At 34.0% G+C, this 25,872-nt stretch overlaps 1 protein-coding gene across 20 annotated transcripts in view; it reads left to right on the forward strand.

The window, feature by feature from the left end:
- Positions 1–25,872, forward strand: part of LOC142984109 (MAP/microtubule affinity-regulating kinase 3-like) — a 228,717-nt gene that overhangs the window by 147,577 nt on the left and 55,268 nt on the right. Inside the window, exons 1-2 of one of the 20 annotated variants that reach the window (XM_076131464.1) lie at positions 14,398–14,486; positions 21,470–21,622. The exons of 17 other annotated variants lie outside the window; for them this stretch is intronic. In XM_076131464.1, the coding sequence (XP_075987579.1) occupies positions 21,599–21,622 (24 nt within the window). In that variant the 5' untranslated portion in view covers positions 14,398–14,486; positions 21,470–21,598. Of the gene's footprint in view, positions 1–14,381; positions 14,487–21,447; positions 21,623–25,872 lie in introns of those variants that run through there. 2 more of the 20 variants (XM_076131465.1, XM_076131466.1) reach the window with 2 other exon arrangements.

The raw sequence follows: 25,872 nt of genomic DNA on the forward strand, positions 1-25,872 counted from the left end.
GGCTGTGTATCGCGTCGTGACGTCATGCCGTTATCACGACACGTTTCCTACTGCTAAATATACACACAAACATTGATTATTTACGTGTCATGTTTAGAGTTGTTAGTAACTCTTTATTTGATCAAAAGTAACTGTCACGATTTCATTAATGAAAACTAGGTATTGGTTGAATATGACTCATATTGGGGAAGGATTGTCGATCGATTTAGATTATTGTATGATTAAATTATAGAATTAATCAGTATTATTAGAACTGGCAGCTAATTTTTAACTTTTTATTTTTGAGTGACGCTGTCATCTGACACTATAACTATAAACCAAACCCTGCACAGATGGCCAGTTTCAATGAAACTGACCGCCGTAGCTGGATATCGGCTAGGAGGACAGTCTGCTACTACTTGTAATTTCACATTTCTGGAGATTATTTTAACTAGGCCATAGATACAATTCCACATAAATATAAGTAGGTCATTACAGGTTTACTAAGAAACCATACATTTTTATCAACACTTTCAGTGAGCCTATATATTATAGATAAACGTAATCCGTTGTAGTCTGGCTCTGAACTCCTGCCGATAAGCTAAGCTCGTATCTAACTGAAATGGTCATAATACGATAACGCTGTCTGCTTTAGGATATCCTCATCGATCGTATGACCTCACAGTAAATATAGAAGCATACCATTTAACTTTGTGTTGGCTGAACACTGAAATGTCCTTCAACTTTGAATAACTTTTAAGGATCTATGCTGAAGGAGTTTGAGCATAACCGAAGCACGGACAGAGCCTGATCCGAGCACAATTTTATATACAAACAGCACTCAGCGTGCGCTTGTAAGTCAGTCGAATTTGTGCTCAGCTAGTGTTCCGCTCCTCTTACGTAACCCCACGTGTAGTATCTTGCTGTTTTTGCTTCTTTGACGAATATCTTATAGGCATCAAAACTTTTGATTACACTTAAAATTAAGTAATCTGTCTGTATTCGGCTGTTAATATAGTAACAAGCTGAGATAAAGAGTACTAAAACCTGCACTTACATAGATATCTTACTATCGCGTCTGCGTATCGGTTTGTTGCTAATTTCAGACGCGTAAAGTTTAATGGTACACAACCATACATAGCGCAAACATATAAACATTGTATTGTATTGTGTCATTTTAGTGACATTATGTTATGTCAGTCACGCAGCTACGCAGGCAATGACCTGGACAGTGAAAAGACGGATTTAAATAGATATGTATGAAATTTATCGAAATTATACTTATAATAAATCAATCGATATTGTAAAAAATAGTAGCGCTGTTTACAGAATTCTGGCAGTTGATAATCGGATATTTTATAGTAGATGTTGACCTATATTTGACGGCGACGTAAAGTTTGTGCTTTATAAAACTTTGAATGTACTCTAACTGTTTATTTTTTCATGTTTACAGGTAAGCACGAAACACCAACCACAATATTACACACGTAACAATGAAAAATCAAAGGTAAGTATTTTCTGTTGCTCCAATATATCTCTACTATCTTATAAATAAATATTACTGTTAAGATATACTGATTTCCCACGTTTCTTCAAAGATTATAGCAGTCGATTAGTCAAAAATGTTCAAATAAACGGAATCGGAATTAGCCAAAAGTGTTTACGATGTAAACGATGGGAACGTGAGCGATGCGAAGGTCGTGCGTCGCGGCGCGCCGGCTGAATGATGAGCGGAATTGAGGAATGTGTAGCATGTTATAAGTTACATGGCTTGAGGAACTGAGAGGATACTGGCGTTTATGTGTAATAGAAATTATGTATGGGGAATGGATAATATGCGCGTTAAAATTATGCAGGAATGATATAAAATTATATCATTGATAGCAAAACTTTTCCTGCATTATGGGAGAGTTAGCCCAGTAGCGGATTGAAATGTTTTTTTTTATCAATTAACTTTATGATATCTCTAGTTTGTTAATAAAATTCTTTATTTTAGAAGCAAAATGAAATACTGTCTATGTTCTACAATTGTTAAAGTTGTCGCATTAATAACTAATTAAAAACTTTTCTTTCATGATGCTTTAAAACGTGTCTGTCCTTGTAAATTATATGGCAAAGTAAATAAACAGAACAAAATTAAGTTGCGACATTTTGACACAAGCTAAAACCTTAATATATGGCAAAGTACATGAAAAATTCAGCAATTTGTGGAACCATGGACGTAATACTTAAAAGAATTGCGCTCTATGACGCCCGCTTCCCGTATTCTCTTTGACAAATCGTTTTGCATAATACTGTAATATGATTCTCCGCTGACATCGCTTCAGGCAGATAATATTACTTTCCTTCTCAAACTTTACAAGTATTTAAAAAGACGTTTTCATATTATATTTGAATATTCTCAAAGTAAAGAGCATGTAAGAGAATGTACTCATTTTAAATTAAAATCTCTCTCGCTGTGACTTCCTTCGTATAAAATTAATTAGTATATACTTTGTGTATGTAATGTATGTATATTTATGTAGCTTTCTAACTGTGCCTAGGCATTTCCGAGATCTACACGTAATAACGTATTTAAAAAGACAATCGGAAGCAAAATAATTAGGTACACTTACGCAAGTAATTATGAGAAATTTAATTTCTTATTGTTTGAGCCTAAACTATTATAATATTCTAAAAAAACATTACAATTACATTAACTTTTTAATATATTTTTTTATTTTATTCCAAAGTTTGTAACGATTATTTAATGAAAGAAAATTCAGTAAATATGATGAATTCTATGAACATAATTAAGGTGATATTTCTAGTTTATGATTGAACAGAACATTTCAATCACAAAACCTTTTACCTTGAACAAAAAGCAACGTAAGGTAATAAACGACGTCTCCCAAGCTAATCTCGACGAGAAAGCAAATGACTTTGAATAAGAACAACTTAATTATTAGATATTGACACGAGTAACCCGGTACCCTCCTTCAGAACGTGCAATTTTCATGTAATTGCCTCTTGCCAGCCTCTCTCTAATTAAAATCACCATATAATTTCTATAATATCAACAAAGAGAAAATTGGGTCCACGTTCCCATAGAGCTGAAAGTTTGTGGCGAATTAGACGATATCCGATTACGATTTGACAAATTATAGGTATAGCAACGTACCCAATTAGTTCACCACAAGACTGACAAAATGTTTGATGTGTACTATCCAGATAAGTGATAGTCCTTGATCTTTTCGGAACAATCAGGAGAAGAGAAATAAGATAAATTTAATTATATTGATACTTTTTGCTCTATTGCGTTAAACCTCATGTAGTATGACCATGGAACACATGAAAATATATCCATTATGATCTAAAACAAGTGGAATTTTTGTAAGAATTTAAATATCTCTTATCAGTTACGGATCATAACCGAGTTAGATGTAGGTTTGCTGATCTCTTTTGTGTATATTTTTAGCCTAACCTAACCATGTAATTATTCAGCTGTTAGCAATAACAGAAAGAATACATAAATACATAGTGTCATCTAAGTAGGTCGGTCGATATAAGCAATCGAGGCAATACGAGAGCCTTGACACGCTGACTTGCATGCATTGATTGTGCCACCACTGGCAGCTGTAGTTTCCGATTATAACGGGAAACAATCGTAGATTACATACATACACGATGTTTGATCTTGATCTGTGTTGATGATACTACATACACTAACATATGTGTTCACAAACAAAGCAATCATTATTGGAGTAATTTTAAGTGCAGCGTGTTTGATAGCATAGCTATGTAAACCCCGGTTTCTGACGTACATTTAGCGGTAGTTTATCTATTCAATAGTGTCAAAACTCATATAAAAACGCTATTGAATAAATAAACTACCGCTTAATGTACTCAAAAACCGGGGATTAGTCAAATATAGATATCGGATTTACTGCATAGATTTTGCTAACTGATCAGTCTTAACTTAACAGGTATTAGTAAAATAATGTCATAAGACTTGTAGGTTTTCAAGTAAGTGAGGGATGCTTAATGGCTAAATTACTTCCAGAAGTAAAGAGATCATTTACTAAGGTATCTTTTTTCTAACATTTAAAGGTAAATGTTGCTTAATTGTAGAAAATTAAAGCCCGATTCCGTAATAAATTCGTTGTTTAGTAAATACCCCGAATAATCCCGAAACTTCGTAGAACTTTAAATTATAAGTTTAATTGTGGTGTTCCGCGAAATCTCCGCCGAATTTCCTAAAACCAGCTTAATTCACTAATGAACTTAGCTGACAACCAATGTTTTTAGACATTGACTTTGAACAGGAACACTGTACGAGGGTTGATCCAAAAGTAATGATAACGGAGGTGATACACGATGATTACAATGAAAAAAATGATTTCATTTTTTACATAGTCTCATAACAAGTTAATAAAATCAATTGATCTCTTTTTTAATCCCAATTTTCCCATAGAAATACCTTATCTTGCAAAACTCTCCCAAAATGCCCTAAAATGACTAGTCACTTCGCGATTGTCGCCAAATTTTTTGCCTACGAAGTGTTTTTAAAAAAATTGCAATTGATAAGATTACCTAAAAGATGGATCTAGCAAATAGGATGGGGGACCGAACAATCCGAAAGCCGTTTCTTGAATGGCAGCCACCGCAACTGCGACCTTGTGAGCCAGAGCTGGTCTTGGTGAAACAGCATTCCAGCTCACACTTTCCTGTGTTTTTTTTTCATGATAGCTTCCTGTAATCTTCGTGTTTGGTATTTTTAATAAAAGCCTATTATAATAGCTCTCTTTTTCAATTATTTTACTGAAGTGATTCTTTCGGTGTTTTGAAAAAAAACACGCGGGAATCAAACATCGGCCTTGAAACCTTGAATTTCTCCTTTGTTGGTGAGAAGGCTCTTTTCCATGTCATGGATAGTTGTTTGGTTTTGGGATCAAAATGGTGGGTTTTTGACTAGTCTATTGTCATATAACGTGACAAAAAAAGTCCTTGATCCGTTTGGAACTTTCCAAGATTCATCCTCGAAGTGTCGACACGTTTTCGCTTTCGTTCGCCTTTTAACATTTTCGGTTCCTGAGGCGCGGAAACGTTTTTCATGAGGAACTTGTTAGAGAAGACCCTTAAAATGCTACCATATGAGATGCCTATTATCTTAGCTACATATTTAATGGTCATTCTTTGATCTGCTAACACAATATCTCCAACTTTTTTGACATTATCTTCAGTAAGGGCGGTGGAAGGCGTTTTTCTGCGTTGTTCATCTTCAATTGAAGTTCTTCTAATCTAGGACTCTTTTCTGCAACGTGTTACTATGGGAAAAAGAAAAACAAGGTCCCCCTGATTACAGCAACAAGTCGCAATGTACTCCTTTAGAGGAATTTTTTTTCAGTGGAGGGCATTGACTGACTGCTCTAATGACGTTTTTTTACATTTTGATGTTTTCTCTGCGACAGCTCCTATTCAAGTGAATGTATTTACTAAATTACTTGGACTTTTGATGTGATTTTTTTACCCCGAGGTAGTGGATCTATAAGGCAGCCAAACAAATGGTTTTTGTATATTTGTGACGACTACAAGTAGCCGATTATCATTACTTTTGGATCGACCCTCGTACATTCATTTCCACGAATTTATACCGAAATTTCAACAGTGAATGACTATTGACGTGATTTTCTATTAAAAGGGTGGTGTGTTCGACAGTTTTCAATGAAATGTGAACAATGTTTTACGAGTTCAGTCAACCTATTGTGTGTAACTTTTAATAGTCATTCAGGACAATGACGTCGACTTTGATTGTTTGTGCTTATGTTTGAAACAATATTATTTCCTAGTATCAATACTTTTGATTAGTTTTGATATGAATTTTATTTGATTTTACTTAATAACTGTCGAAACGAGACATAATTGAAGTATGTTATAGTTTGCCGACTTAGTGGAGAGACTTGGCATCCACGATTTATCTAGATTATGATTAATAAGTTAGTGTATTTCTACTAAACTAACCGTCAGCTGCATAAGCTTGTGAGTCTGAATTTTGTGCACCTCCGCTAGCGGCGTTTCTTGCATACGGAGCTCTATACTAAGTTGTTGGACTATACTACAAAATAAAAACACCTACTGATTTGTTTAGCACTCTATCATTTTATAATGAAACCTACACGATTATAAAACATACAGAATTTATCACATTCATAACGTGAAGGGTTAAATGATTGCCTCGTTTCGCCTCGAGCCCTGTGCCTATTAAGTTATGTGCATTTACTTAATTTTGTAACACAAGTTATTATATCGCTTGTATAGGAGAGGTATTGCGTAGATAATTTATCGTGTACACGGCAATTTTGCTCTTAGGAAATAGTTCAACTTGACTTATTACTGCGAGGAAAATGTTAGAAATATCCGTGAGAAGATAAGATGAGACTGTAGAAAATAAATTGATACTGAAGATAAAAGCTGAAAATACTTAACCTTTATTAGAAGTAATAGAATGAACGATTGAAAGAGGGAGTCGCGAGTTAATGGATAGTCTTTACTTCTTGACACTCCAAAACGTTTTAATAGGTCACATATTTTGTGAAGCAATTCTTAGTTCCTAAGTTCTGTGTAATTCCTCAAAAAACTATCTTTTCATTTGTGACCTTCTGGTCCTAGAATAAACCGATGTAAAGCTCATACATTTTACAACATTGTGTATGAAGGTGCCGCTGCACACTACAGATAATATACAGCTATCCAATCAAGCCTCTGGCAAGAGCAACTTTGTTATGATATTAAGGAATCACATTACATGATATTTACGAGTGCACCACGCCTACGTGTGTGTGTGGGTGAGTTCACATGAATAGTACTTGCGTGCTCGACATAAGGGCGCCACCAGCCACCTCTGTGCTATGACGTAACCTTTACATGTTGGCGTGTCCCCAGTTAGATTAGGATGAACAGCTTTACAAAGATAAGTATTAAAATGTTTTAAATAAGAACTGAAATTTTTAAAGAAAGTTAGGTGATGATTGGCAACGCGTATCAATACGGTCGCGTTAGAGTTTGAAACCAGTTCTTTCCTCAAGATATTTACGGTTTCGGTTTGCACTTGCTAAAAATAAACCACATTCAGAAACCCCAACTTTCAAAGAAGAAAATACGTATTTCCGTAACCTAACTTTCAAAAACACCGATAACGTACAACTTAAACTAGTTTTCACAATTTAGAATTAGAAAAGTTTTGTGTAGAAAACTCTTCGAATGCGCAATTTATATAGTTCTTTGTTTTGTTAGTATTCTACTGTGGAACTCTCTATTGAATAAATTGAAGCTCCTTGTTACGTATTAAGTCGGTCTGATAACCGTCGAGATAGCCGGCACTGGCAGGATAGTTGCACGCGATTGTCCTATTGTCCAGATTGGCTTTGCCGATTGTCTCTTTGTGGTATAGTTGTGAATGAAATCCTATTGGCGATTAGATTGGCTCGATATTGAATGCGACGGTTTACTGTAACTGAACTGGATGGGGTCTTTAAATAGCCTTATTAAGTTTTGTTATGCGGTTTGTGACTTTACTGCGATGAGATAGAGCGCTGGTGGATCTCATGTCTTGAAATTTCAAGACCTTTGCTGGCTGGACAGGTAACTTAAACTTTTTTTTATTTATTTTCGATTAGATTACTCTTACTCAGTCTGTTTAAGTCAATCAGTTCCCAAGCGTAGTATAGGTTTCAACAATACTGTTTTCTATGCATGTCATTGACCAGCCCTTTCATTGCAAATACGATGCACACGACTTAGTGGCCGAATTCAAAAGTTACAAAGGCTCTGGATTCAATTTCTGATCGCTAGGAGTTTGGAACAATGCCCAAAGACAGTCTTATTCCCTATTACATGGAATCGAAATGCTAACACAAGACTGTAAAGGGTAACAAATAACAACTTTTGAGGTCTTAACTGCTCAAGATAAGTGTTAGTTAACATAACTAATATAATTTAGGTAGATTTTTTATGACGTGTTGTCGATTTATAGCTGTTAGCCAACACCAGTCCAGTCCCAATAAGTATTAGGTATACTTTGTAGATGTAGATGGTAGATATACTTACTTTGGAACAAACTTTTGTACACCAATTGCTACTTTATGACTAATTTTACATGCACACAGGAAAGTATCTGATGAGCACATTTTATATATATTCTCTCGATTCCTCGAAAAAGTAATGGTTTAGTGAGAAAATATGCAATTTCATAGAATACTGTTTGATTAATTTCGACCCTACCAGCAATTAATCAAATAATTTATTCAATTATTCAAATATTACCACTTATGATAGTCATAATAAATGAATAGAGCGCTCAATGTTATATCAAGTGTATGTATATGTATTCATTGTTAACAAGTATCGTCACGGAAACTCGGTATGTACGCACAACGCACGCTCATTTCACACTTGATCGGTCAAGTGTTTGTAACTATATGTTACACGTAATAGTATAAACAGGTTTCCTATTATTCAGTCATTAAATTGAATTTGCATATGAATATATACTAATTACTCTAATTAGAGAGTTATATCGGTTTTCATTTTAGTACCTATATGTTCACTCCAGTATCAAAAAATTATAAAAGCTATCCTGATTTTCAGGACAACTAATTCAAATTCAAATCATTTATTGCTAGCAGCAGTTATGTATCTTATACACATTATACATACATACAATCTCGCTTATTTCCCACGAGTCGCTTAATATGATCCCTAAAATCTTTGTTGCTTTTTACACATAGTACAAATATAAATTCAAACTAAAAGACTGATCTTGTATGATAAAACCACCTGTATTTCCCAACATGTTCAGCCCCTTCACGAGTTTACAAGTATACTGGCAGAATAACAATATCCCAGCGTATATCCCTATCGTGCTAGCGAATAAATGTGGGCTGTAAAACTAGAACGTGTCTACATTGTTCATACGGTTTGAAAAACGCTTGGCATAGCGCCACCGAAACTTGCATCCTTATCGTTGAGAACTAAACGTCTTTACACAGTTTTTGAAATGAGTAGGATTCTAAATGCGTTTTGTTGGGTTTTGTCATATTAAGGCGTTTATTGTATCAATATTGGATATTTCTCCTCCCACAATTAAAGAAGGTTTTAGTTTCTCGGAGAGATACTTGTGTGTCGTATAAAATGACAGGATTTACCACGCGCTAGAAGGCGTAGAAATGCTTTAATATTTCTCTAATTTGTTTATTTTTTGCTGTTGTTAATCAATGGTATAATGAAGTGAAATAATCCAGTTGCTGCCTGTGTTCGCAAATTTTGGTGCAAAACCTTAATTAAAATCTTACTGACGGAAAACTGCGTCCTAGATATTATTTCGTAGTAATAAAAACCAGAAAAATCTGCCCAAAACGTCAAACGATTAAATTTATAGTAGTCCACTTTTATTCTTTATAATTAAACGGTGGAAAGTCGGTCACAGGAGGACAATAGGCAGTCCTCTCAACCGACTATACCGACTTATTTATCACTCAGCCGCCTTTAAAACTTCCCACCAACTTTATTCAACTTTACAAAGTCTTTTCGAGCTAATTAAGTTCCTTTATGTACACGTAAATATTTTATTTCAATGGGCTAAGCATTCAGGTAAATGGACGCTGATATTTATGTATTTATTTCTTATTTATCGTTAGTTCAGACTAAGTATAGAATAAAGTAGATCGATTGTAATAGGCTTTGAGTTTATAAAACTTACGGTTTATTGATTATTGTGCTTATTTACGATAGAACTTAAATATTGTTTAACCTTTTAAAATGTTCACAAAATTTGCTAAGCCAGTTTGTTTTTCTAGTTAAACAATAAAGAACTCGATTAAAAGTCTATACGAAAGTTAATCAGTTCGAATTATTACAATCTTAATAAACGAAATTAATTGTCACTTTTTAAATTATACTACACAAAAATGTACATAACTCAATAATGGTTCTTGACTATCAAAAACCTAGTTTAGAAAGAACATAAAATTGTCTCATTATAGTCCGTTTACAATCGTTTTTATATTAGTAAGATCTCATTTATTTATGTGTTTATGTACTCGTCATTAGACGTCATATTGTCTTATGTATTCAAATGTATTACAGAGATAATACTATATCATTTTTAAGGCCAAGCGAAGGCTCTCTATAACATGAAATTGCATCACGTCTACGTGGCTCAGTTCCTATCCACTAAGCCATGTAAATCTCGCGCAGAACAAGCATAGTATTGACGTAGCGAAGCCCCACTAGTGCTGAAGCCCGACGTCGCTTCATTATCGCGATTATATCGTACGTGCGGACAACTCTTTTACTTGCCCTCGGACTATATCACGTAGTTGAAGATACTAATTAGAAATAAGAAATGCGTAATAAGTCTATCTGTACAATTTGATAGACAATAGACTTATCTTCTAAGCGACTTTAAAGGTATATTATTTATTTGATCTTAGTTTAATATACCTAGATTTATCTATGAAGTAAAAGGACGTTAAGAATCGTTGTAAGAAATGTATATTAAGTCTTCTCATACTCATTGGAAATAAATGTAATAATGGTTGTGTGTAAACCAAGACGACTTCGCAAATATTTCGAAGATTTACAAATCAGAAAATGCTCTAGTTTTGAAATTTTATCTTTTAACTTCTTTATTACTGTTTGGAACGAATTTGATAGATACTACTATTTGACAGCTATAATAATAATGATATATTCATAAGATAAATTACTAACCCCCGATTTCTGAGTACATTTAGCGGTAGTATATTTTTTATTTTATTTTATTTTATTCGGAAAACAAACAGTTTCTAAATCTAGGGTTACAACTACATACTTAACAAATAACCATTTATGTGTTTTCGCATATAAAAACTTATATAAACAGCTAGAGCAATGAATTTATATTTAAGTGCCTAAGTGTTTACAATTAAAGAACCGACTCAAACCACTGATTGGTCATAGTACGTTTAAATTTCGTGGGACTTTTATTGAACAAGTCAAGCTCAGGATTGTCAGCCAGTTGGTTAACGTAACGCGCCGCTGGAAAGAACGAGCTTCCCCTATAGTTGGTAGTGCTATGCGGGACTGATAGATATGCAGGAATCCTTACTGTTCTATTAGGCACTTTAATGTCCAACATTGAGAGGAGATGTGGAGAGTCTATTAGAGACTGTGCAATTTTAACTAAGAGACTTACGTCTGCAATCTTTCTCCTCTCATAAAGGGGGAGTAAATGGTGTCTTTTACATCTCTCTGTGTAATTGCTATCTCTCTGCCTGCATTTTTGTATATGAGTTACGCTATCGAATAGATAAACTACCGCTAAATGTACCTTAGAAACTGGGGGCAAGACGTTTCCGACCCTACATTGTCAGTCATTGGTTTTCATGGCGACCGTTCAACACACACTATCCGTACTAAAGTGCCAATATCGATTTCGCGAACGAGTCATATAGCAGTTGAAAGGTTCGATAGGATATTTCAATTGCAGAAGCCGTTCACCCATACGGTGTATGCTTCGCTGACTTCTCACTTAATAAAACTGACCAAAATAGCCTCGGGAGTACCTGGGAGAGGCAATATTGCTTTGACATTGGTAGACCTCTAGCCGTTGACTAGTGGCCAGTAGATGTACTTTTTTTGGATCAAGATTTCAGTGAATTTCGAATGTGAGCCTTTCTAAGGTAACTCATAAACGGTATTTTATAGGATTTTTAGAAAATAAGTCTCCCAACCCGCACTTGGCCAGCGTGGTGGACTCCATGTCTAACCCCTCCCCCTCGTTTGGGAGGAGACCCTTGCCCTGCAGTGGGACAGTAATGGGTTAAAAAAAAGTAAAAAATCATGTGTGGTTTGCTCATAGCATATGCACAGCTGCATATGCAACGTAAAGAGTTTTATTTAATAGAACAAATATGTCCAGTAAAACTGTATGTGAGTAAAAAACAACAGCTGACAATAGTTTTATTGTGTACCCATACATAGCAATCGGTCACCTTCATATAACCTTTAACAAGCGTAATTTTAACTACACATTAGATATTCCAGTCACAATCCCTCTTCTACTGAGTTCTTAATCACCAACAGAATTATGCTCATAATCAATTATTCTAACAAACTAACTGATTAAACTACTAAACTAGCGACAACAGTTTCCTCGCGAACTTGTCTCCGTACAAGTTCGGTGCAACAAAAACTAAGTGAGATGGATGTTTGAGAACTCTGCTTCAGTGTTGTTAACTACTTGTTTTACTTGATAATGGTGTGGGAAGACATTTGTCAAGACTGTTTCGAAGTACTTTGTAGTGCGCAAGGATTTCTGATGCTGCGAACTTGGTATAAATCGTCTCCTTGTAAACTTGAATTCAGTGTTTCTGTCTACCTAACGAGCTTGCTTTAAACATTTTCTTTGGGTACAGACTTAATTTTAATTGAAATCTTTAAATATGATTAGTATACAAGAGTCATCTGTAGTAGGTATTAATTGCATAAGTATTTTCGAAATGGACATTATGACACTACGAACAAATAACATGTGTCCTTAAGAATTTACTGTTTATTTCGAGTCAGCTGATGAAAAGAATGAGGTAGTCATACCTTATTCTTGAAAGCTTTTTTTGCATCAATCTTTAGTAGTCGAAGTGATCATCATGACTGAAATCTGAAAAAAGTCAGATCATTTCATTTGGGTTTTTAAACTAAACTTAACTCTCAATATAAAAGGGGTTATCAGTCTAGTTTTCAATGTTACCTAATTTACTTTGTAAAACAATGTTAGTATCAAAGTCATTAAGTTTGATAACTTCGAACGTCTTAATCAACTCGGCCATTGTGTCTTGAGTTAATCCAACTATTTCATACCTTGATTAGTTTCCATTCACCAATCTCAGAGCTGTTCAATGCTTTCCAGTTCTATTTTATTCTAATTATTCTCTGTCATTGCGTAGGATAGATTTTGTACACCAATTGCCAATTCTAAGTTAGGTATTGTAAAGAAATACCTGGAAATACTTAACATTGTAAAGACAGCTACCTGAAAACGAACAAAAGCACAAATGGGTAATCACTTTATTAGTATTAAAGTATCTTCACGCTTTTTTACCTGCGTGAACATGACCAGCGGGCTTATCACGTATCTTAGTTGACAGCTAGAATACGTCAAATCAATGGTCACTATTCAGTACATTGCTGCTTTGACGTAACGTACTAATAACTATAATCTAAGGGAGAAAACAATGAACAGCATAGTGGCTTTCAAATGGCTGTCAACTGAGATACGTGATAGCCCCCCAGGTTTAAAGTAAAAAACAATAGTTTTACTCTAATATATAATATGTTTTCGGATATTTTACATGTTTTTTATCACTAACCACACATAATCCCGCGAGAAAGTCTATACACGATATTTACACATTACATATTTTATTTGCTCAATATTTAATAACTTATTATAAAGTTAAACTAGTCGCCGATAGAATTAAAATGATAATTTCGCTGCCCACTTACAGCGAGGCAACTTAGATGTGTACTTAACGTACTTAAGTTTAACAATTTATTATTTCCCCCCAAGGAATTTAAATTGCTAGCCCACTGTGCCCGCGATGGGTGCAGGAATTCTTCTGACTTGACCACCGCACACTGTGTTCATAGTAAAACGTATTTTGGAAAAATTATTGCTATTTCAATATTATTTGAGGAGCTAAGTAACATAACCGCACGGCTTGATCTCTGAGGTTAAGCTACGCTTGCCGAGGTCGGTATGTGGATGGGTGACCATCTTATACATATCGAGTTCCTACTAGTGTTTCGCATTTTATTTGTACAGTTGTTTCGTAATTACTTTTTATATTGATTTTTCATTGACTTTTATATTAACGTTCATTACGTGTTGTATGATTTATTATCGTACGATGACCTTGTGTTGTAGCCAAATAATAATATTGATTATTGTTACACCCCTTGTTTGTAAACACATGGTTAACTTTTGTCCTTTTCTAACGCATTGCAAACACGCGATAGACAGAGACAAAACATTGTACGTCACAGCTGTGCTGTCCCTATTGCAACCTTTGTTATCGATTTAATAGAAAAAAATGTGTCTTAAACATTTCTTTAAAAGAGAAAAATTAATAAAAACCCTTACCCTTGAAGAGCAAGGCCCCAAAAACAAATAATTCAGTCGACCAGCGCCGAGTGACGCAACTAAAGGTGGATGCAATAACCACCATAACACTCGCGTTCTCCATTAAAACCCACAAACAACACACAAATATCAACCTTATACTTCAAAGCATAAAGTCTAATTCCCTCTAACGTTTCCAGTAGCATAGGACGTTATAATTTTCGGCATCAAATATAGGGCGGTCGGCACTCCACCCCATCTACACTGTACTTCCGTTAGTCGTATTCCGAATGTCGTGGTAGACAGACGTATATGTGACGTCACGTCATGGTGTTTTCAGTGTAGTGATTGTGACATGGCTAGGAAACGGGTAAGCACAGTGCATACTAACAAAAAAAGCTAGGAAAAATCCCGCTAGTACTTTACCAACCATTTTAATTCATAAATTGATATTTTTTGTAATATGCCACCGGGACGGTTTCGATAAAAGTATTATTTATTGTTGTATCTCTCATTTGAATGGGGCTTTTTAGTAATCTGTGCCGTGATCTGCGATTTCGGGAATATTGAAATACGAATCGAGGATTTGTTTTTTTTTACTTGAATGGACGTGCAAAGATTTATTTTTACGCGTTCAGTCATAAATAAAAAAGTATAAGTGTTATTAATAAACGTAGCTTTAAAAAAGAGCTTTATAAGGCACGTAATAGTTCTTATAGGTACTCAAATCTGGGCGTGCCAATGCAACATACTATTGAGTTTAGTTTTCACGTTACATTTTCTAATGATGAGCAGAATTTCAATTACTTTTACAAAATGACATTATATTGGCTATTTAATAATGAATACTAGTAATTTCATATGTATGTCGTCCTCCAAATCCCATCAACGCGTACGAATAATTAAACACTTGGTATCGATCGTTGATACTAGAACACTATAGGTCATTGCAGTTTTATGCTGCGTTTAGTATTTACTGTATAACTTAAATAGTTATAAAAAATTAAATTAAATAAAGTTGAACCAGTAGAAGCAGTTATTTGAAAACTATACGAAAATATTAAAGTTGGTTGTCTTCAATTTGATTTAAGTGAAATACCATTACTGTTTTTCTGGTGGTAGAAAATTACGTCTCGAAATGAGAGAATAACGCCTTGAAAACTTAGCTTGAAGCTTAGCTTGGCTTTGTTTTTGATCACAATAAATTAAAATACATATCAATTTATGTAGAATCCACATATTATGGCGATGCATAATTTGCTTCTAAATTACAGTCATAGTTAGTTGTGATATCCATCGGTTTAAATTAGTGCTTGCGGTGGAGCCGCGCTCGTATATTGCAAATGAACAGTTCAGATAGCATTAACGACCGAAAATAGCATTAAGCGTTATCAAAATTACATCAAATCTGGCAATTAGCCGCTATCATATCCTACCTCGTACTAAATCACTGATAGTTATTACAAATTCATTTGCATATACATTAAAACAAGTATTTTGGAAAAGATAAAAAGCACCAAGGTCTTTTAAAACGAGATTTGTAAATCACGATATGCATATTAATTCGGTACATTTAAAATGCAGTGTGTGAACTAAAACAAGAATCTATTATTCTCAAAGAGTTGTAATACGTTTGTGAATAAAATTACTTGCATACAAACTCGCCCGAGTCACTCGACCCTTGGTTTTTTCATTTCGATTGTGTTTGCCCCTTGATATTTCTTGGTAATAATAGTAGCGTTTCTTTTCAAAATTTAAGTTCACGCTAGGTTAAGTTGTTATTTATGTTGAAGCTATTATTGGTCTTATAACTTTTATAGTATTTCTCTCTATTCTCACAAAGGTATAGCCAAATGTCCAAACGTAATAAGTACGTTTCGTTTATAAACATTATTTAAGTCTTTCTCTAAATACGTATACGTAATTCAAAGGTGACTAACGGACAAAGTGATCTATCAACGCGCAGCCCAAACCACTGCACGGATCGGGCTGAAATTTGGCATGCAGGTAGTTGTTATGACGTAGGCTTCCGTTAAGAAAGGATTTTTATGGATTTTAAGGACCAATTCTACCCCCGAGAGGATAAAATAGGGGATGAAAGTTTGTATGAAAAGTCTGCCCTGAGTCACAAACCACGCGGACGAAATCGCGGGCACAAACTAGTTAGTATATATTGCGTAATTATTTATCGTAAATTGGACTGAAAACTACAAACTTATCTATTTTATTGATCCGTCTATTATCAAGGTATGGTAAAATCAATATTTAATAGTTCGTATTTGCCACTGACTGGTTTATTTGCCCGTTTGAACGCGGCACGATAGCTGTTTGTTAACATTTCATATTGATATTATATTGCCAATATTTCATTATTAGATATGTTACACCTTGCTTTTATACTTAACGTGCCTTTAGTAGAATAAGGACGTAAGCAACCAGATTTTCATAGAATATTAAGTCATTCTTCCTCTAAAGATGCGATAAATTGCCTACAGACCATATCTTAGAACGGTAATATCAGTCTTTCTTCCAACTATGTTGGAGTCGGCTTTCAGTCGGATGCAGCTGAATACCAGTATTTTACATAGAGCCACTGCCTATCGGACCCCCACAACCCAGTTATCTGGGTTATAATACGATACTTAGATTGGTTGTCAGACTTTTAAACTTCTGACTTATGAGGGTCTCAGAGATTATGACTAGGATAGAGCGAAGTAGAGGAGAAAAGGCTAAAAAAAGTTGATCCCACAACTAAAAAGAGTATAATATAACGAGGCAAAACTTGTTTGGCGGTATTTTTATGCTTTACTTGAGCTAAATATATACCGAGAATGATTTTATTGACCTATAATAATAAACAAATATCTATCAAAATAGAAAATCTATCTTTTCGTATATTAAAAGTATTGTATAACAATACAAATGCCTGACATTGAACTGAACAAAGCTTTCCCGTCCCACTGGACAATAACTCATACCGATTATAATAATCGATACCTCTTAGTTATTTTAGTCTGGCATATAAAAATATATCGTTGATAGTGGCTATTAACGATAATACATAGTTAAGTTCTAAATATCTTTTCCAAAAATGGACTTCAAAAGTTCAATTCGTGTTTATTCTTACATTCAAGTTTTTTTATTGATCAAAACACTTATTAAAAACTCCTTAGGTATCTTACCTAGGTACTTATTGCAAACAAATTCTAGATAATAATAATATAGCCTTATGTACCAATACTAGAAAATAAACATTTTACCCACTAGTAGGTACTGCATTATAAATTTCTCCTAAACTTATTTTCATCATCATATTATAACAGTACAGTATTTTCATTCCTGAAAGACTTTTTGTAAAAGAAACAGCGTTAGTTCCCCTAAATCATTAATGTGAACAGAATTCCGGTCTCGTTTTATCTGAATCGCTCTCAATCCTCTTACTAGACTATGGATTAGTATGATTTTTCCATTTCTTCACGGCTTAAGGGTAGTCTTCAAAATTCCGAATGCAATCTCGATACGAGTTGCCAATGTAATCCCGGTAAGGCTATGTCTTTAATACAGCGGCAGCGGAAGCGATTATAGAAAAGATTTTGTTTTGACAAGCTATTTCTGATCAGTGATTTTGTTCATACCTTTAAATAAAGTATGAAACCGCGTATGGTGGTAAATTAAACTTATTTTGAAGTCTACAGTGTCTCAATTCAATTGAATATTTGACAAACTTAGAAGTCTTTTCTCTACTTTCCTACTTGTTAGCAATGACAACCATCAGTCATCCGCTAGAAACTTAAAAGCTTAACTTAACTAACCATATAAAAGGCATGAGTGTACATTTTAGTTGCACGATTCATTGATTAAATATTCCCGAAAAACTGCCCAGTAATATGTATAAATCGGCAATGATTTGAAAATATAATATCTAATCCATATGTGTATAACACGCGATGACTAATTCTCCAATAATAAATGTCTGATAAAACTCCACTGTTCTAATCACTCTAGGTAACAGATAACTGATTATTATAATATAACTGTTTATCTAATACGTGTTTCTTAATGGTTTTATTGTTAATCAATATTAATGTGTAACGGATACTGTGTATTATTGTTAAAAACACGATATTTTTAATAAGCTTTAGTTAACAGTTAGAAATAAAAATAGTAAGATATAATGGTATTGTAACGCCTCATTTAAGTAAGTAAACTATCAAATGAAGATTTGTAATTAATAAGTTGCGATGTAGTTGACATTGCTTCTGGAAATATGATAACCTTTGACTAATATGGGGAGTAATAGCGTAGTTCTCGAGATTTGAGCGATCTAATAAAAGGAGAGTTTTGGTATTTGTTCTTTCAAAAGTCCGGTACAAATATAATAGTACTACAGTGGTCTACAGACATATTAGAAAACTATAACAAAATAATAAACTCGTATTCTTATAGTTTAATATCCGCTGTCAATGCGACCGGGACGTCTTTCGTGTAGTGAGGAGCGGAGTCATAAAGGCGTCGTCAACAGTAATTTCCTCGGTGCGGTACCGCTCCCACACTACCTAGTACCATTGGGACATGTTACTATTGTAGGAAGTATACTTTAAATGTACTTTAGATATTTTTGTGACGTTTTAAAGTTAGTGTGTGAGCGAATGTCACATGTTACGAACCTACACTTGACACTTGCTCAGTTCTTAAAATGGTAGAGATATCAAAAATGATTTTACATATAGAGATATAATTTCTTGCTAGACTCTAACCGGAAAATTAAGTCAAGACATAATATAGGCTGTTATTTGTCACATTTAGTAGGTAATGGATGCGCAAATGAGTTGCATATTTCATGTCTATAGTTATGTATAGAAAACTACCCATTTTAGAGATAAGTATGGATAGTAAAATTTACTTTTATGCCTATAAATATTATTATGTTATCAAAGGAATAACGACATTATAGTTTTATTAACACATACCTTTTCAAATTACATAATCTAAATAAAAGTCCCATAACAGCTTACAATAAATAAAAATGCTATCACAATAATTCTTCAAACGTCTAAAACAAACCATTTTTTCCAAGGTATCTAAACGTAATCTCCATTTATTTTACTAAATATCTTCATACTTTTCCCTGTTACCGCAATATGATTAAAAGTCTTTTTCCTTTTATAGAACATAACTTAATGCATAGCGGAAAATCTGTGTGGAAAAAAACAGTTTTTCATCAACGAAATTACATCGTTGCAACGCGGCGGTTCGGTTTTTTTAGTTGAAGTAATATTTGCTTTAAAATACTGTCACTAATGATAGTTCAGTGTTAAAGGCGTTTTGTACCTGTTTTGTGATAATAGTGTTCGTTTTTAGTAAGGGAGGAAAGAAAAAGTATGGAGCATAGATGAAAATAATACCCAAACTTTCATATTTTATGAAAGACTAGGTTCAGCTGGTATCTTCGACCGCGTGACAAAATAATCCCGTGATGGAAAGTAGGTAACTTATTCAGGTTATAATCTATCTGTGTGACAAATTTCAGAAAAAAAATCTCGTATTTCTTGCTTGAAGCTACAAACATACCTGTTTGCTACATTTCTTCATCCATTTTTCGCGTTTAAAGATTTCAATAGGATCTTCCTTAACTTATTTCGATACAGTTTGTATTTAACTTTACTTCAATATACTAAAACAAAACCTTCTATACGAGACTTCAATACGGTTCATAAACTTCAAGCAACTAACAATGGAAACCCCATACTTTGCCGTGGAACAAAGCTCGTCGCGGCCACGTTTCCCAAGTACACACTAACATTGCACTATGCAAGCTATTGATCGACCTACCTCACACTGCGAAACACGACGTGTGAACCCTACCACACCTAAACACACACACGCAAACATTTGTACACAACTTCACACACACACTGACACAACTTAATATCGTAATTGTTGTTTTTCACTTCAGGGCTGTCACGTACCACTTTAAGCACTTGTCAAATGAGTCTGTAAAAGTTTGTTGGATTCGCTTTTCGTGTCATAAATCTTGTTGGTTTTAGTTTAGTCTCGTAAATTTTCCCGTTTACTGTATCGATCTGTCTGTCTTTTGCGTTTAAGATATTTTGTTAAGTTCAACTTTGACATAAACTATTTGAAAAATACTCACTATTTAATTGGTATTTTATATTAAACTAAAATAAAATTTGCAATATATATTATTTACAACACTCAAAATAAGGCTCGTTTAATTCAATATGTATTGATTATGTATAAAAGTTTAAAGTTGCTATCATAACAAAAATCTTTTAAGTAAGCTAACAAAAATTATAATTTTGTAAGGCAGCAGTAACTGTCGTGTTCAGTTCAAATAAAATACAAGTGAATGTGACGCTACCATTCGTTCAACTAAATTATGACTTTGTCCTATAAATAGATAGGAATATTAACGTTAATAGTTTCCCTATTATAATTTTATAGCGATATCACTTTTTATTCCACCCTAGTTGAATATTTAAACCTTGTTTTTAAATATTTGAAACGAAAACTGATTGAGAGGCTTTTATGAAAATGAATATTTTATGACTCTCTTGAAATTCATATTTAACAAACTGTAACCCTTATATGCCGAATATTATATTGACGCTCGAAATAATTTAATTTTCATTGTGTCACATTAATAACTTATTGGCATTCGGGTAGTCAAGTTATACGATCGTCTATTGTAACCTAAACATGCCATGGACTCGTCTGGCGACTGTCCATAATGCCTAATAGCTCTTTTCTAGAAAAAGTCTTTTCGATTTTGATTATCCTATGTAAATCGTGTAAAAACTTGTCTATTTGAAATTCTGCTCATCTCGTAAAGGAAATCAAGCGTGATTATTCGTAGCTAACAAATTGCAAGAACGCCTGAACAAACAAGGACTCAGTTGATCCGATTAAATGTAAACTTTATGTTATAATGGTGATACGTTTTGATGTTCAGGGATATTATGTAATAGATCACACTGATAAAACTTACGTTTGTAGGAACAAAACTAAATTATGCAAAGTTACATTTAACAATTAGGCAGTTAGTTGAGTCAAAGAATAGATACGATTGAAATCATTTGGATCCTTCTTCAAATTTACTGACATTGATTTATGTATGACCTAATCTGTATTTGAGAGGTGATTTACAATTATTATAAATACATAATATGGTAAATAAATTAATAATTGACATATATTACTTTAAGTAATACGCTTGTCTTTCTCTCGATAGTTAAAAACATTTTTGATAATTGATTCGGTTGTGCACCTAGTTTTCGCACTTTTTACTTTAGGGTCTTAATTTTTCACAGTATTTTCAATCTTCTTTCATAGGAAAAATGAGACGTTTTACTGAATAGTGTGATACCAAGAAAATGAGTGAACTAAAGTGCGTAAAAGAAATAACAATGGACTCAAAAAGTTTGTTGAATCTGATCACCTGAAGATTATCATCAGCTCAAGATGGGTGTCAAAGGGAGATACTTGGTGAATATTTGTTTTATTGCATGACTATGCATGGTAGAGTAGACGTCACCGTAGATAATAATTAATTTTATAGAGGGTTTTTTTTACAAATATCTTGGATTTTTTACTGCATGAAATCTACATAGTGCATGGTAGTTAAGCAGTTGTAGTAATTGAGAGTTAAAATATTGCACTAATTTAGCTCGGGATTGCAAATAACTTAATATGCAAAGGCGGAAAAGTAGGTATATTATTATAATAAAATCTCACATTTAAGAAAATATTTTTCTTGATTGAAGGATGGGTTGTCATTAAGTATTCCATTTAAGTAAGGTTTTAGAATAAATTCCAAACACGTTATATTAGTTTTAGTAGCGTAGTTTGATTTCTTTTGTATTAATTTGGCTTTGGTGTTGATATACTCCATTCTTTTTCTCACTACTAAAACTTTTTCTTATATATTTTCTCTTCGAAAGAAAACACGTAAGAAGTTATTTCCTCCGCCGCGTTATTTGTCAGCAGCGTGTCTGCAATAGACAAATCTCATTTTGTATCACATTCTCGAGGTTTCCGCACGTGAGGACCAAATCAAATATGTACTGTCCAGTGTCCGACAGTGTAAATAAATTAAACGTACATATGTGTATTTACCTACAGGCTATGTATTGTGTCTAGAGATACAGTCGCAGGCGAAAACTTTATTAAGAACACACGTGACCGACGTTTTCGACATTGCTTCAAACGTGTAGAGGGGTGTGGTGTGTTTGAACGTGGTGGAATTTAGTTACTGCATTTGTTGTATTTTCAACGCTTGTTAGGTTTTTGGATAATTTTAGATATATGTCAGGTCTAAATGATAGTATAGATATTAAGCTTTAGGTATATTTGAACTTAATAGTTCTATTGACGAAGAGGTATATTGTATAGTGGTCATGGAATTCGAAAGTCATCTTCAGTGACCTATCGCGTTTCAGCTAATAATTTTGCAATCTTTTTCTTAGTGTAGAGAATAGTCTTAGGCATAATCAGAAGCTATTATTTCACTCTTAAACCGATCTGTAGAAACGCCTCATAAAATTACATTCTCAACTACAAACTGGCAAAGTTAAACACTTCAGCTTAGTCAAAATGTTGTTCCAAACAGTAATCAGTTGGCCTGCCCGTCCCGCTGACACTGCGACCGTACGTTTAATCCCCGCCAGGTGTTGTGTCCACGTGTGTCGTAGACTCTCTGACATTAGTTTTACACTCTAGAGACGTAAGTACTTTACCGGTCGGAGTGTCGGACACTCCCGACATTCCTGCATTACGAGGGAGAAAATTCTGTGAGTGTCGCCGACATTTTACTGGACTTTTTATTGAGTGCACTTAGTTGAAATGTTTGGCGACTACTTTTTTTAAAGGTTTGTGTTTTCAAGTTGTCGCTCTTTATTTTTAAGTATAAATACAGCTGTTTTTTTTAAATATTGTGACTCAGAATCATCATCAGCCTAGCCTTTCTTTCAACTATGTTGTAGTCGGCTTCCAATCTCACCGGATGCAGTTGGATATCAGTATTTTACATATTTATTTTACTTTATATTATGAGTCGGAATATTAAGTAGTTAATGATTTTTTTGAGTAGTCTTGCTGGTTTATTTATTGGTATTACGATATGTGTGCGAAGGCGATCTTAGTCAGACCACATCCATTATAATTGATAGCCTTACACCCAATTAGTGACAACATAAGCCTACTTAATCGTATAGCATCTGAAACACGTGTCCAGCATACAATTAACACGAACATAGATATAACATTATCGGCTCGTTTCAAAGCTTTTGAATTAGTGTCAGATAACCTATCTCATAGATAACTTGACGGCAAATATATGAAAAAAGCTTACAATAGTCCACCATATAAACTAACCTATAGTTATAAACTGTTCAGAAGCTGCGAAAACTGTCATAATGATTTAACCAATAGCGCAAGACTATTTTTTGCTTAAGACTGTTTTAATTTTTAATGTTAAACCTTGCGACAGTTTACTTTGCTATAAATAAGACTAAGTGTTAATACACTTTGTTAGTCTAAACTTATAACATTACGTAAGATATTTCGCACCTTTGTTCGTAGTAATAGGATTATAGTTCACGTATGAATTATAACACGTAACGCGACCTAATAATATCATATTTGTGATTTAATTAGCGTAATAATAGAACTGCTAATTTGTATCACGTGACAATGTTTGTGCTATTATCGTGTTATATTTAGAGAAGAATATATTATGTAGAATTACTTCGTTTGTACAGACATATTGAGTGGTCTTTTGAAAGTACATTATAGAGGTATTTATTTCCAACTAAAGGAAAACATGCTTTAAATAAAACATACTGCAGAACTGTCTTAAAAGCAGGTTAATTACAATGAAAACGAAATCATAATTCGTTTCAAATGTCTTTGAATTCGGGAAGTAAGTGACATAATAATTTCACATGAAGTTAAATATGATTCTACGACGCTGTAGATAGGTACAGCGTTGAACAATCACGTTGGTATCTTATTATAGAGTGTTGAATTACTACTTTTATAATTAAAATAACTATACAAATTGACAACCTAATACCTTTTTAGGTACTCGAATGTACTATGTGCTATATAGATCCTTTACAAATAGTTAAATGGCAATTTCTACACATATGTGATGTTAAATGAAAGCTTTCAGCATTACCTATTTCTATTCGCTACATTCACTTGTGTAAGGAGCCCTTGACAGTTTCCAACGCGGGTGCTTTTATAGGGATTCTCCTGTTAAGGTGCTTACAAATTAAAGCATTTTCGTGTAACTTTCGCCTGAATGTCAACTGTGACTAGAGTAAGTGCAGAAATGTAGAAATTGAAGCATGTATCGTTAAGCAATGTACTTATACAGATTTTCTTACAAGTTATCGTGGTTTATTATAGTTTCGAATGCTTTGCAAAACGGGTTCATTAAAGATGAATTTGGATATAACACCATCAAATAGTAATTTGTAGGGTTTAAAGATCCTAGGAAAACTTTCTTGAATCTCCCTATTTCTTTGATTTTTAGGTATTTTTAACCATAGTACCTATTAAATTTTGTAGAACGCAACCTGTTAGATAAGCCAATAAAAATAGGTTTTAAAATAACGACATTTTATCAGTTTAATTCTACATACAGCCTTGGCCAGAAGTATTAGGCACCCCCAATAAAGTTACTACACACTTGTGCTATTTGAATAATGAATAAATATTCTATTGAAAATTGATCTTCGTGTCTTAAATCACTATAAAAAACAATGAGTGGCATATTTTAGTGGTCGATTAACAACTGGTGCAACAATGACCAAATATCACAATTTCTTACAACTTTGTTTTTGATGTTTTGTCAGTCTGCATTTGAAAGTCTAAGCGTAAAGCTAGAAGATTTGTGGTTTTGTGATTAAAGCGAGAAGAAATCTATTTGAAAATGCCAAAAACAAACGAAATTAGTATTAAAAATCGTGTTAATTTCGAACTTTTATATGAGCGAGGTAAGAATCAGAAAGATATCGCGCAGTTGGTGCAATGTTCGTGGTGTTCAGTGCAATCAGCTATTAAACGATTCGCTGAGACCAACATTCACACAAATAAACCAAGAACAGGCAGAAAAAGAGTGGCTACTAGCCGTCAGGACAGGAAACATATCCGTGGGTCTGTAAAAGACAGAAAAAAAACTTCTTTGAAGCTCGCTGCGGCTTTAACTGAAGAGATTGGAAACCCGATAAGCACTCGAACTGCAAGACAGAGGCTGGTACAAGCAGGCTTGAAAGGTTGCAAAGCCAGGAAGAAGCCGTGGCTTGCAGGAGGCAACAAAAGAAAACGACATGAGTGGGCTCTGAGACACCAACATTTCACGGAGGAGGAGCGGTCCAATGTGCTGTGGTGTGATGAATTCCAACTTGAGGTTAGTTTTACTAATTCAGTCTATAACACAATAACAACGATCAATGAAATGCTAGTCTGCAATCTTAAATGTTATATGGGTTTGAAATGTGTGTTGTTTTTTCTTATTTACAGGTATTTTAATCACCAGGTGTGGCGTTCGCGAGGCGACGCAGAGGTGAAGAGTATCACCCAAATTGCGTAGTCCCAACCATAAAACACGGCGCAGACAGTGTAATGATTTGGGGTTGCAAGGCTGCTGATGGAGATGGCCAAATGTTCAATTTCAAAACTCGCATGAAAAGTGAAAAGTACTTTAATGTGCTGAAAACTGCTCTCGTACC

Source organism: Anticarsia gemmatalis, chromosome 26, assembly GCF_050436995.1.
Source record: "Anticarsia gemmatalis isolate Benzon Research Colony breed Stoneville strain chromosome 26, ilAntGemm2 primary, whole genome shotgun sequence".
Lineage (NCBI taxonomy): Eukaryota > Metazoa > Arthropoda > Insecta > Lepidoptera > Erebidae > Anticarsia > Anticarsia gemmatalis.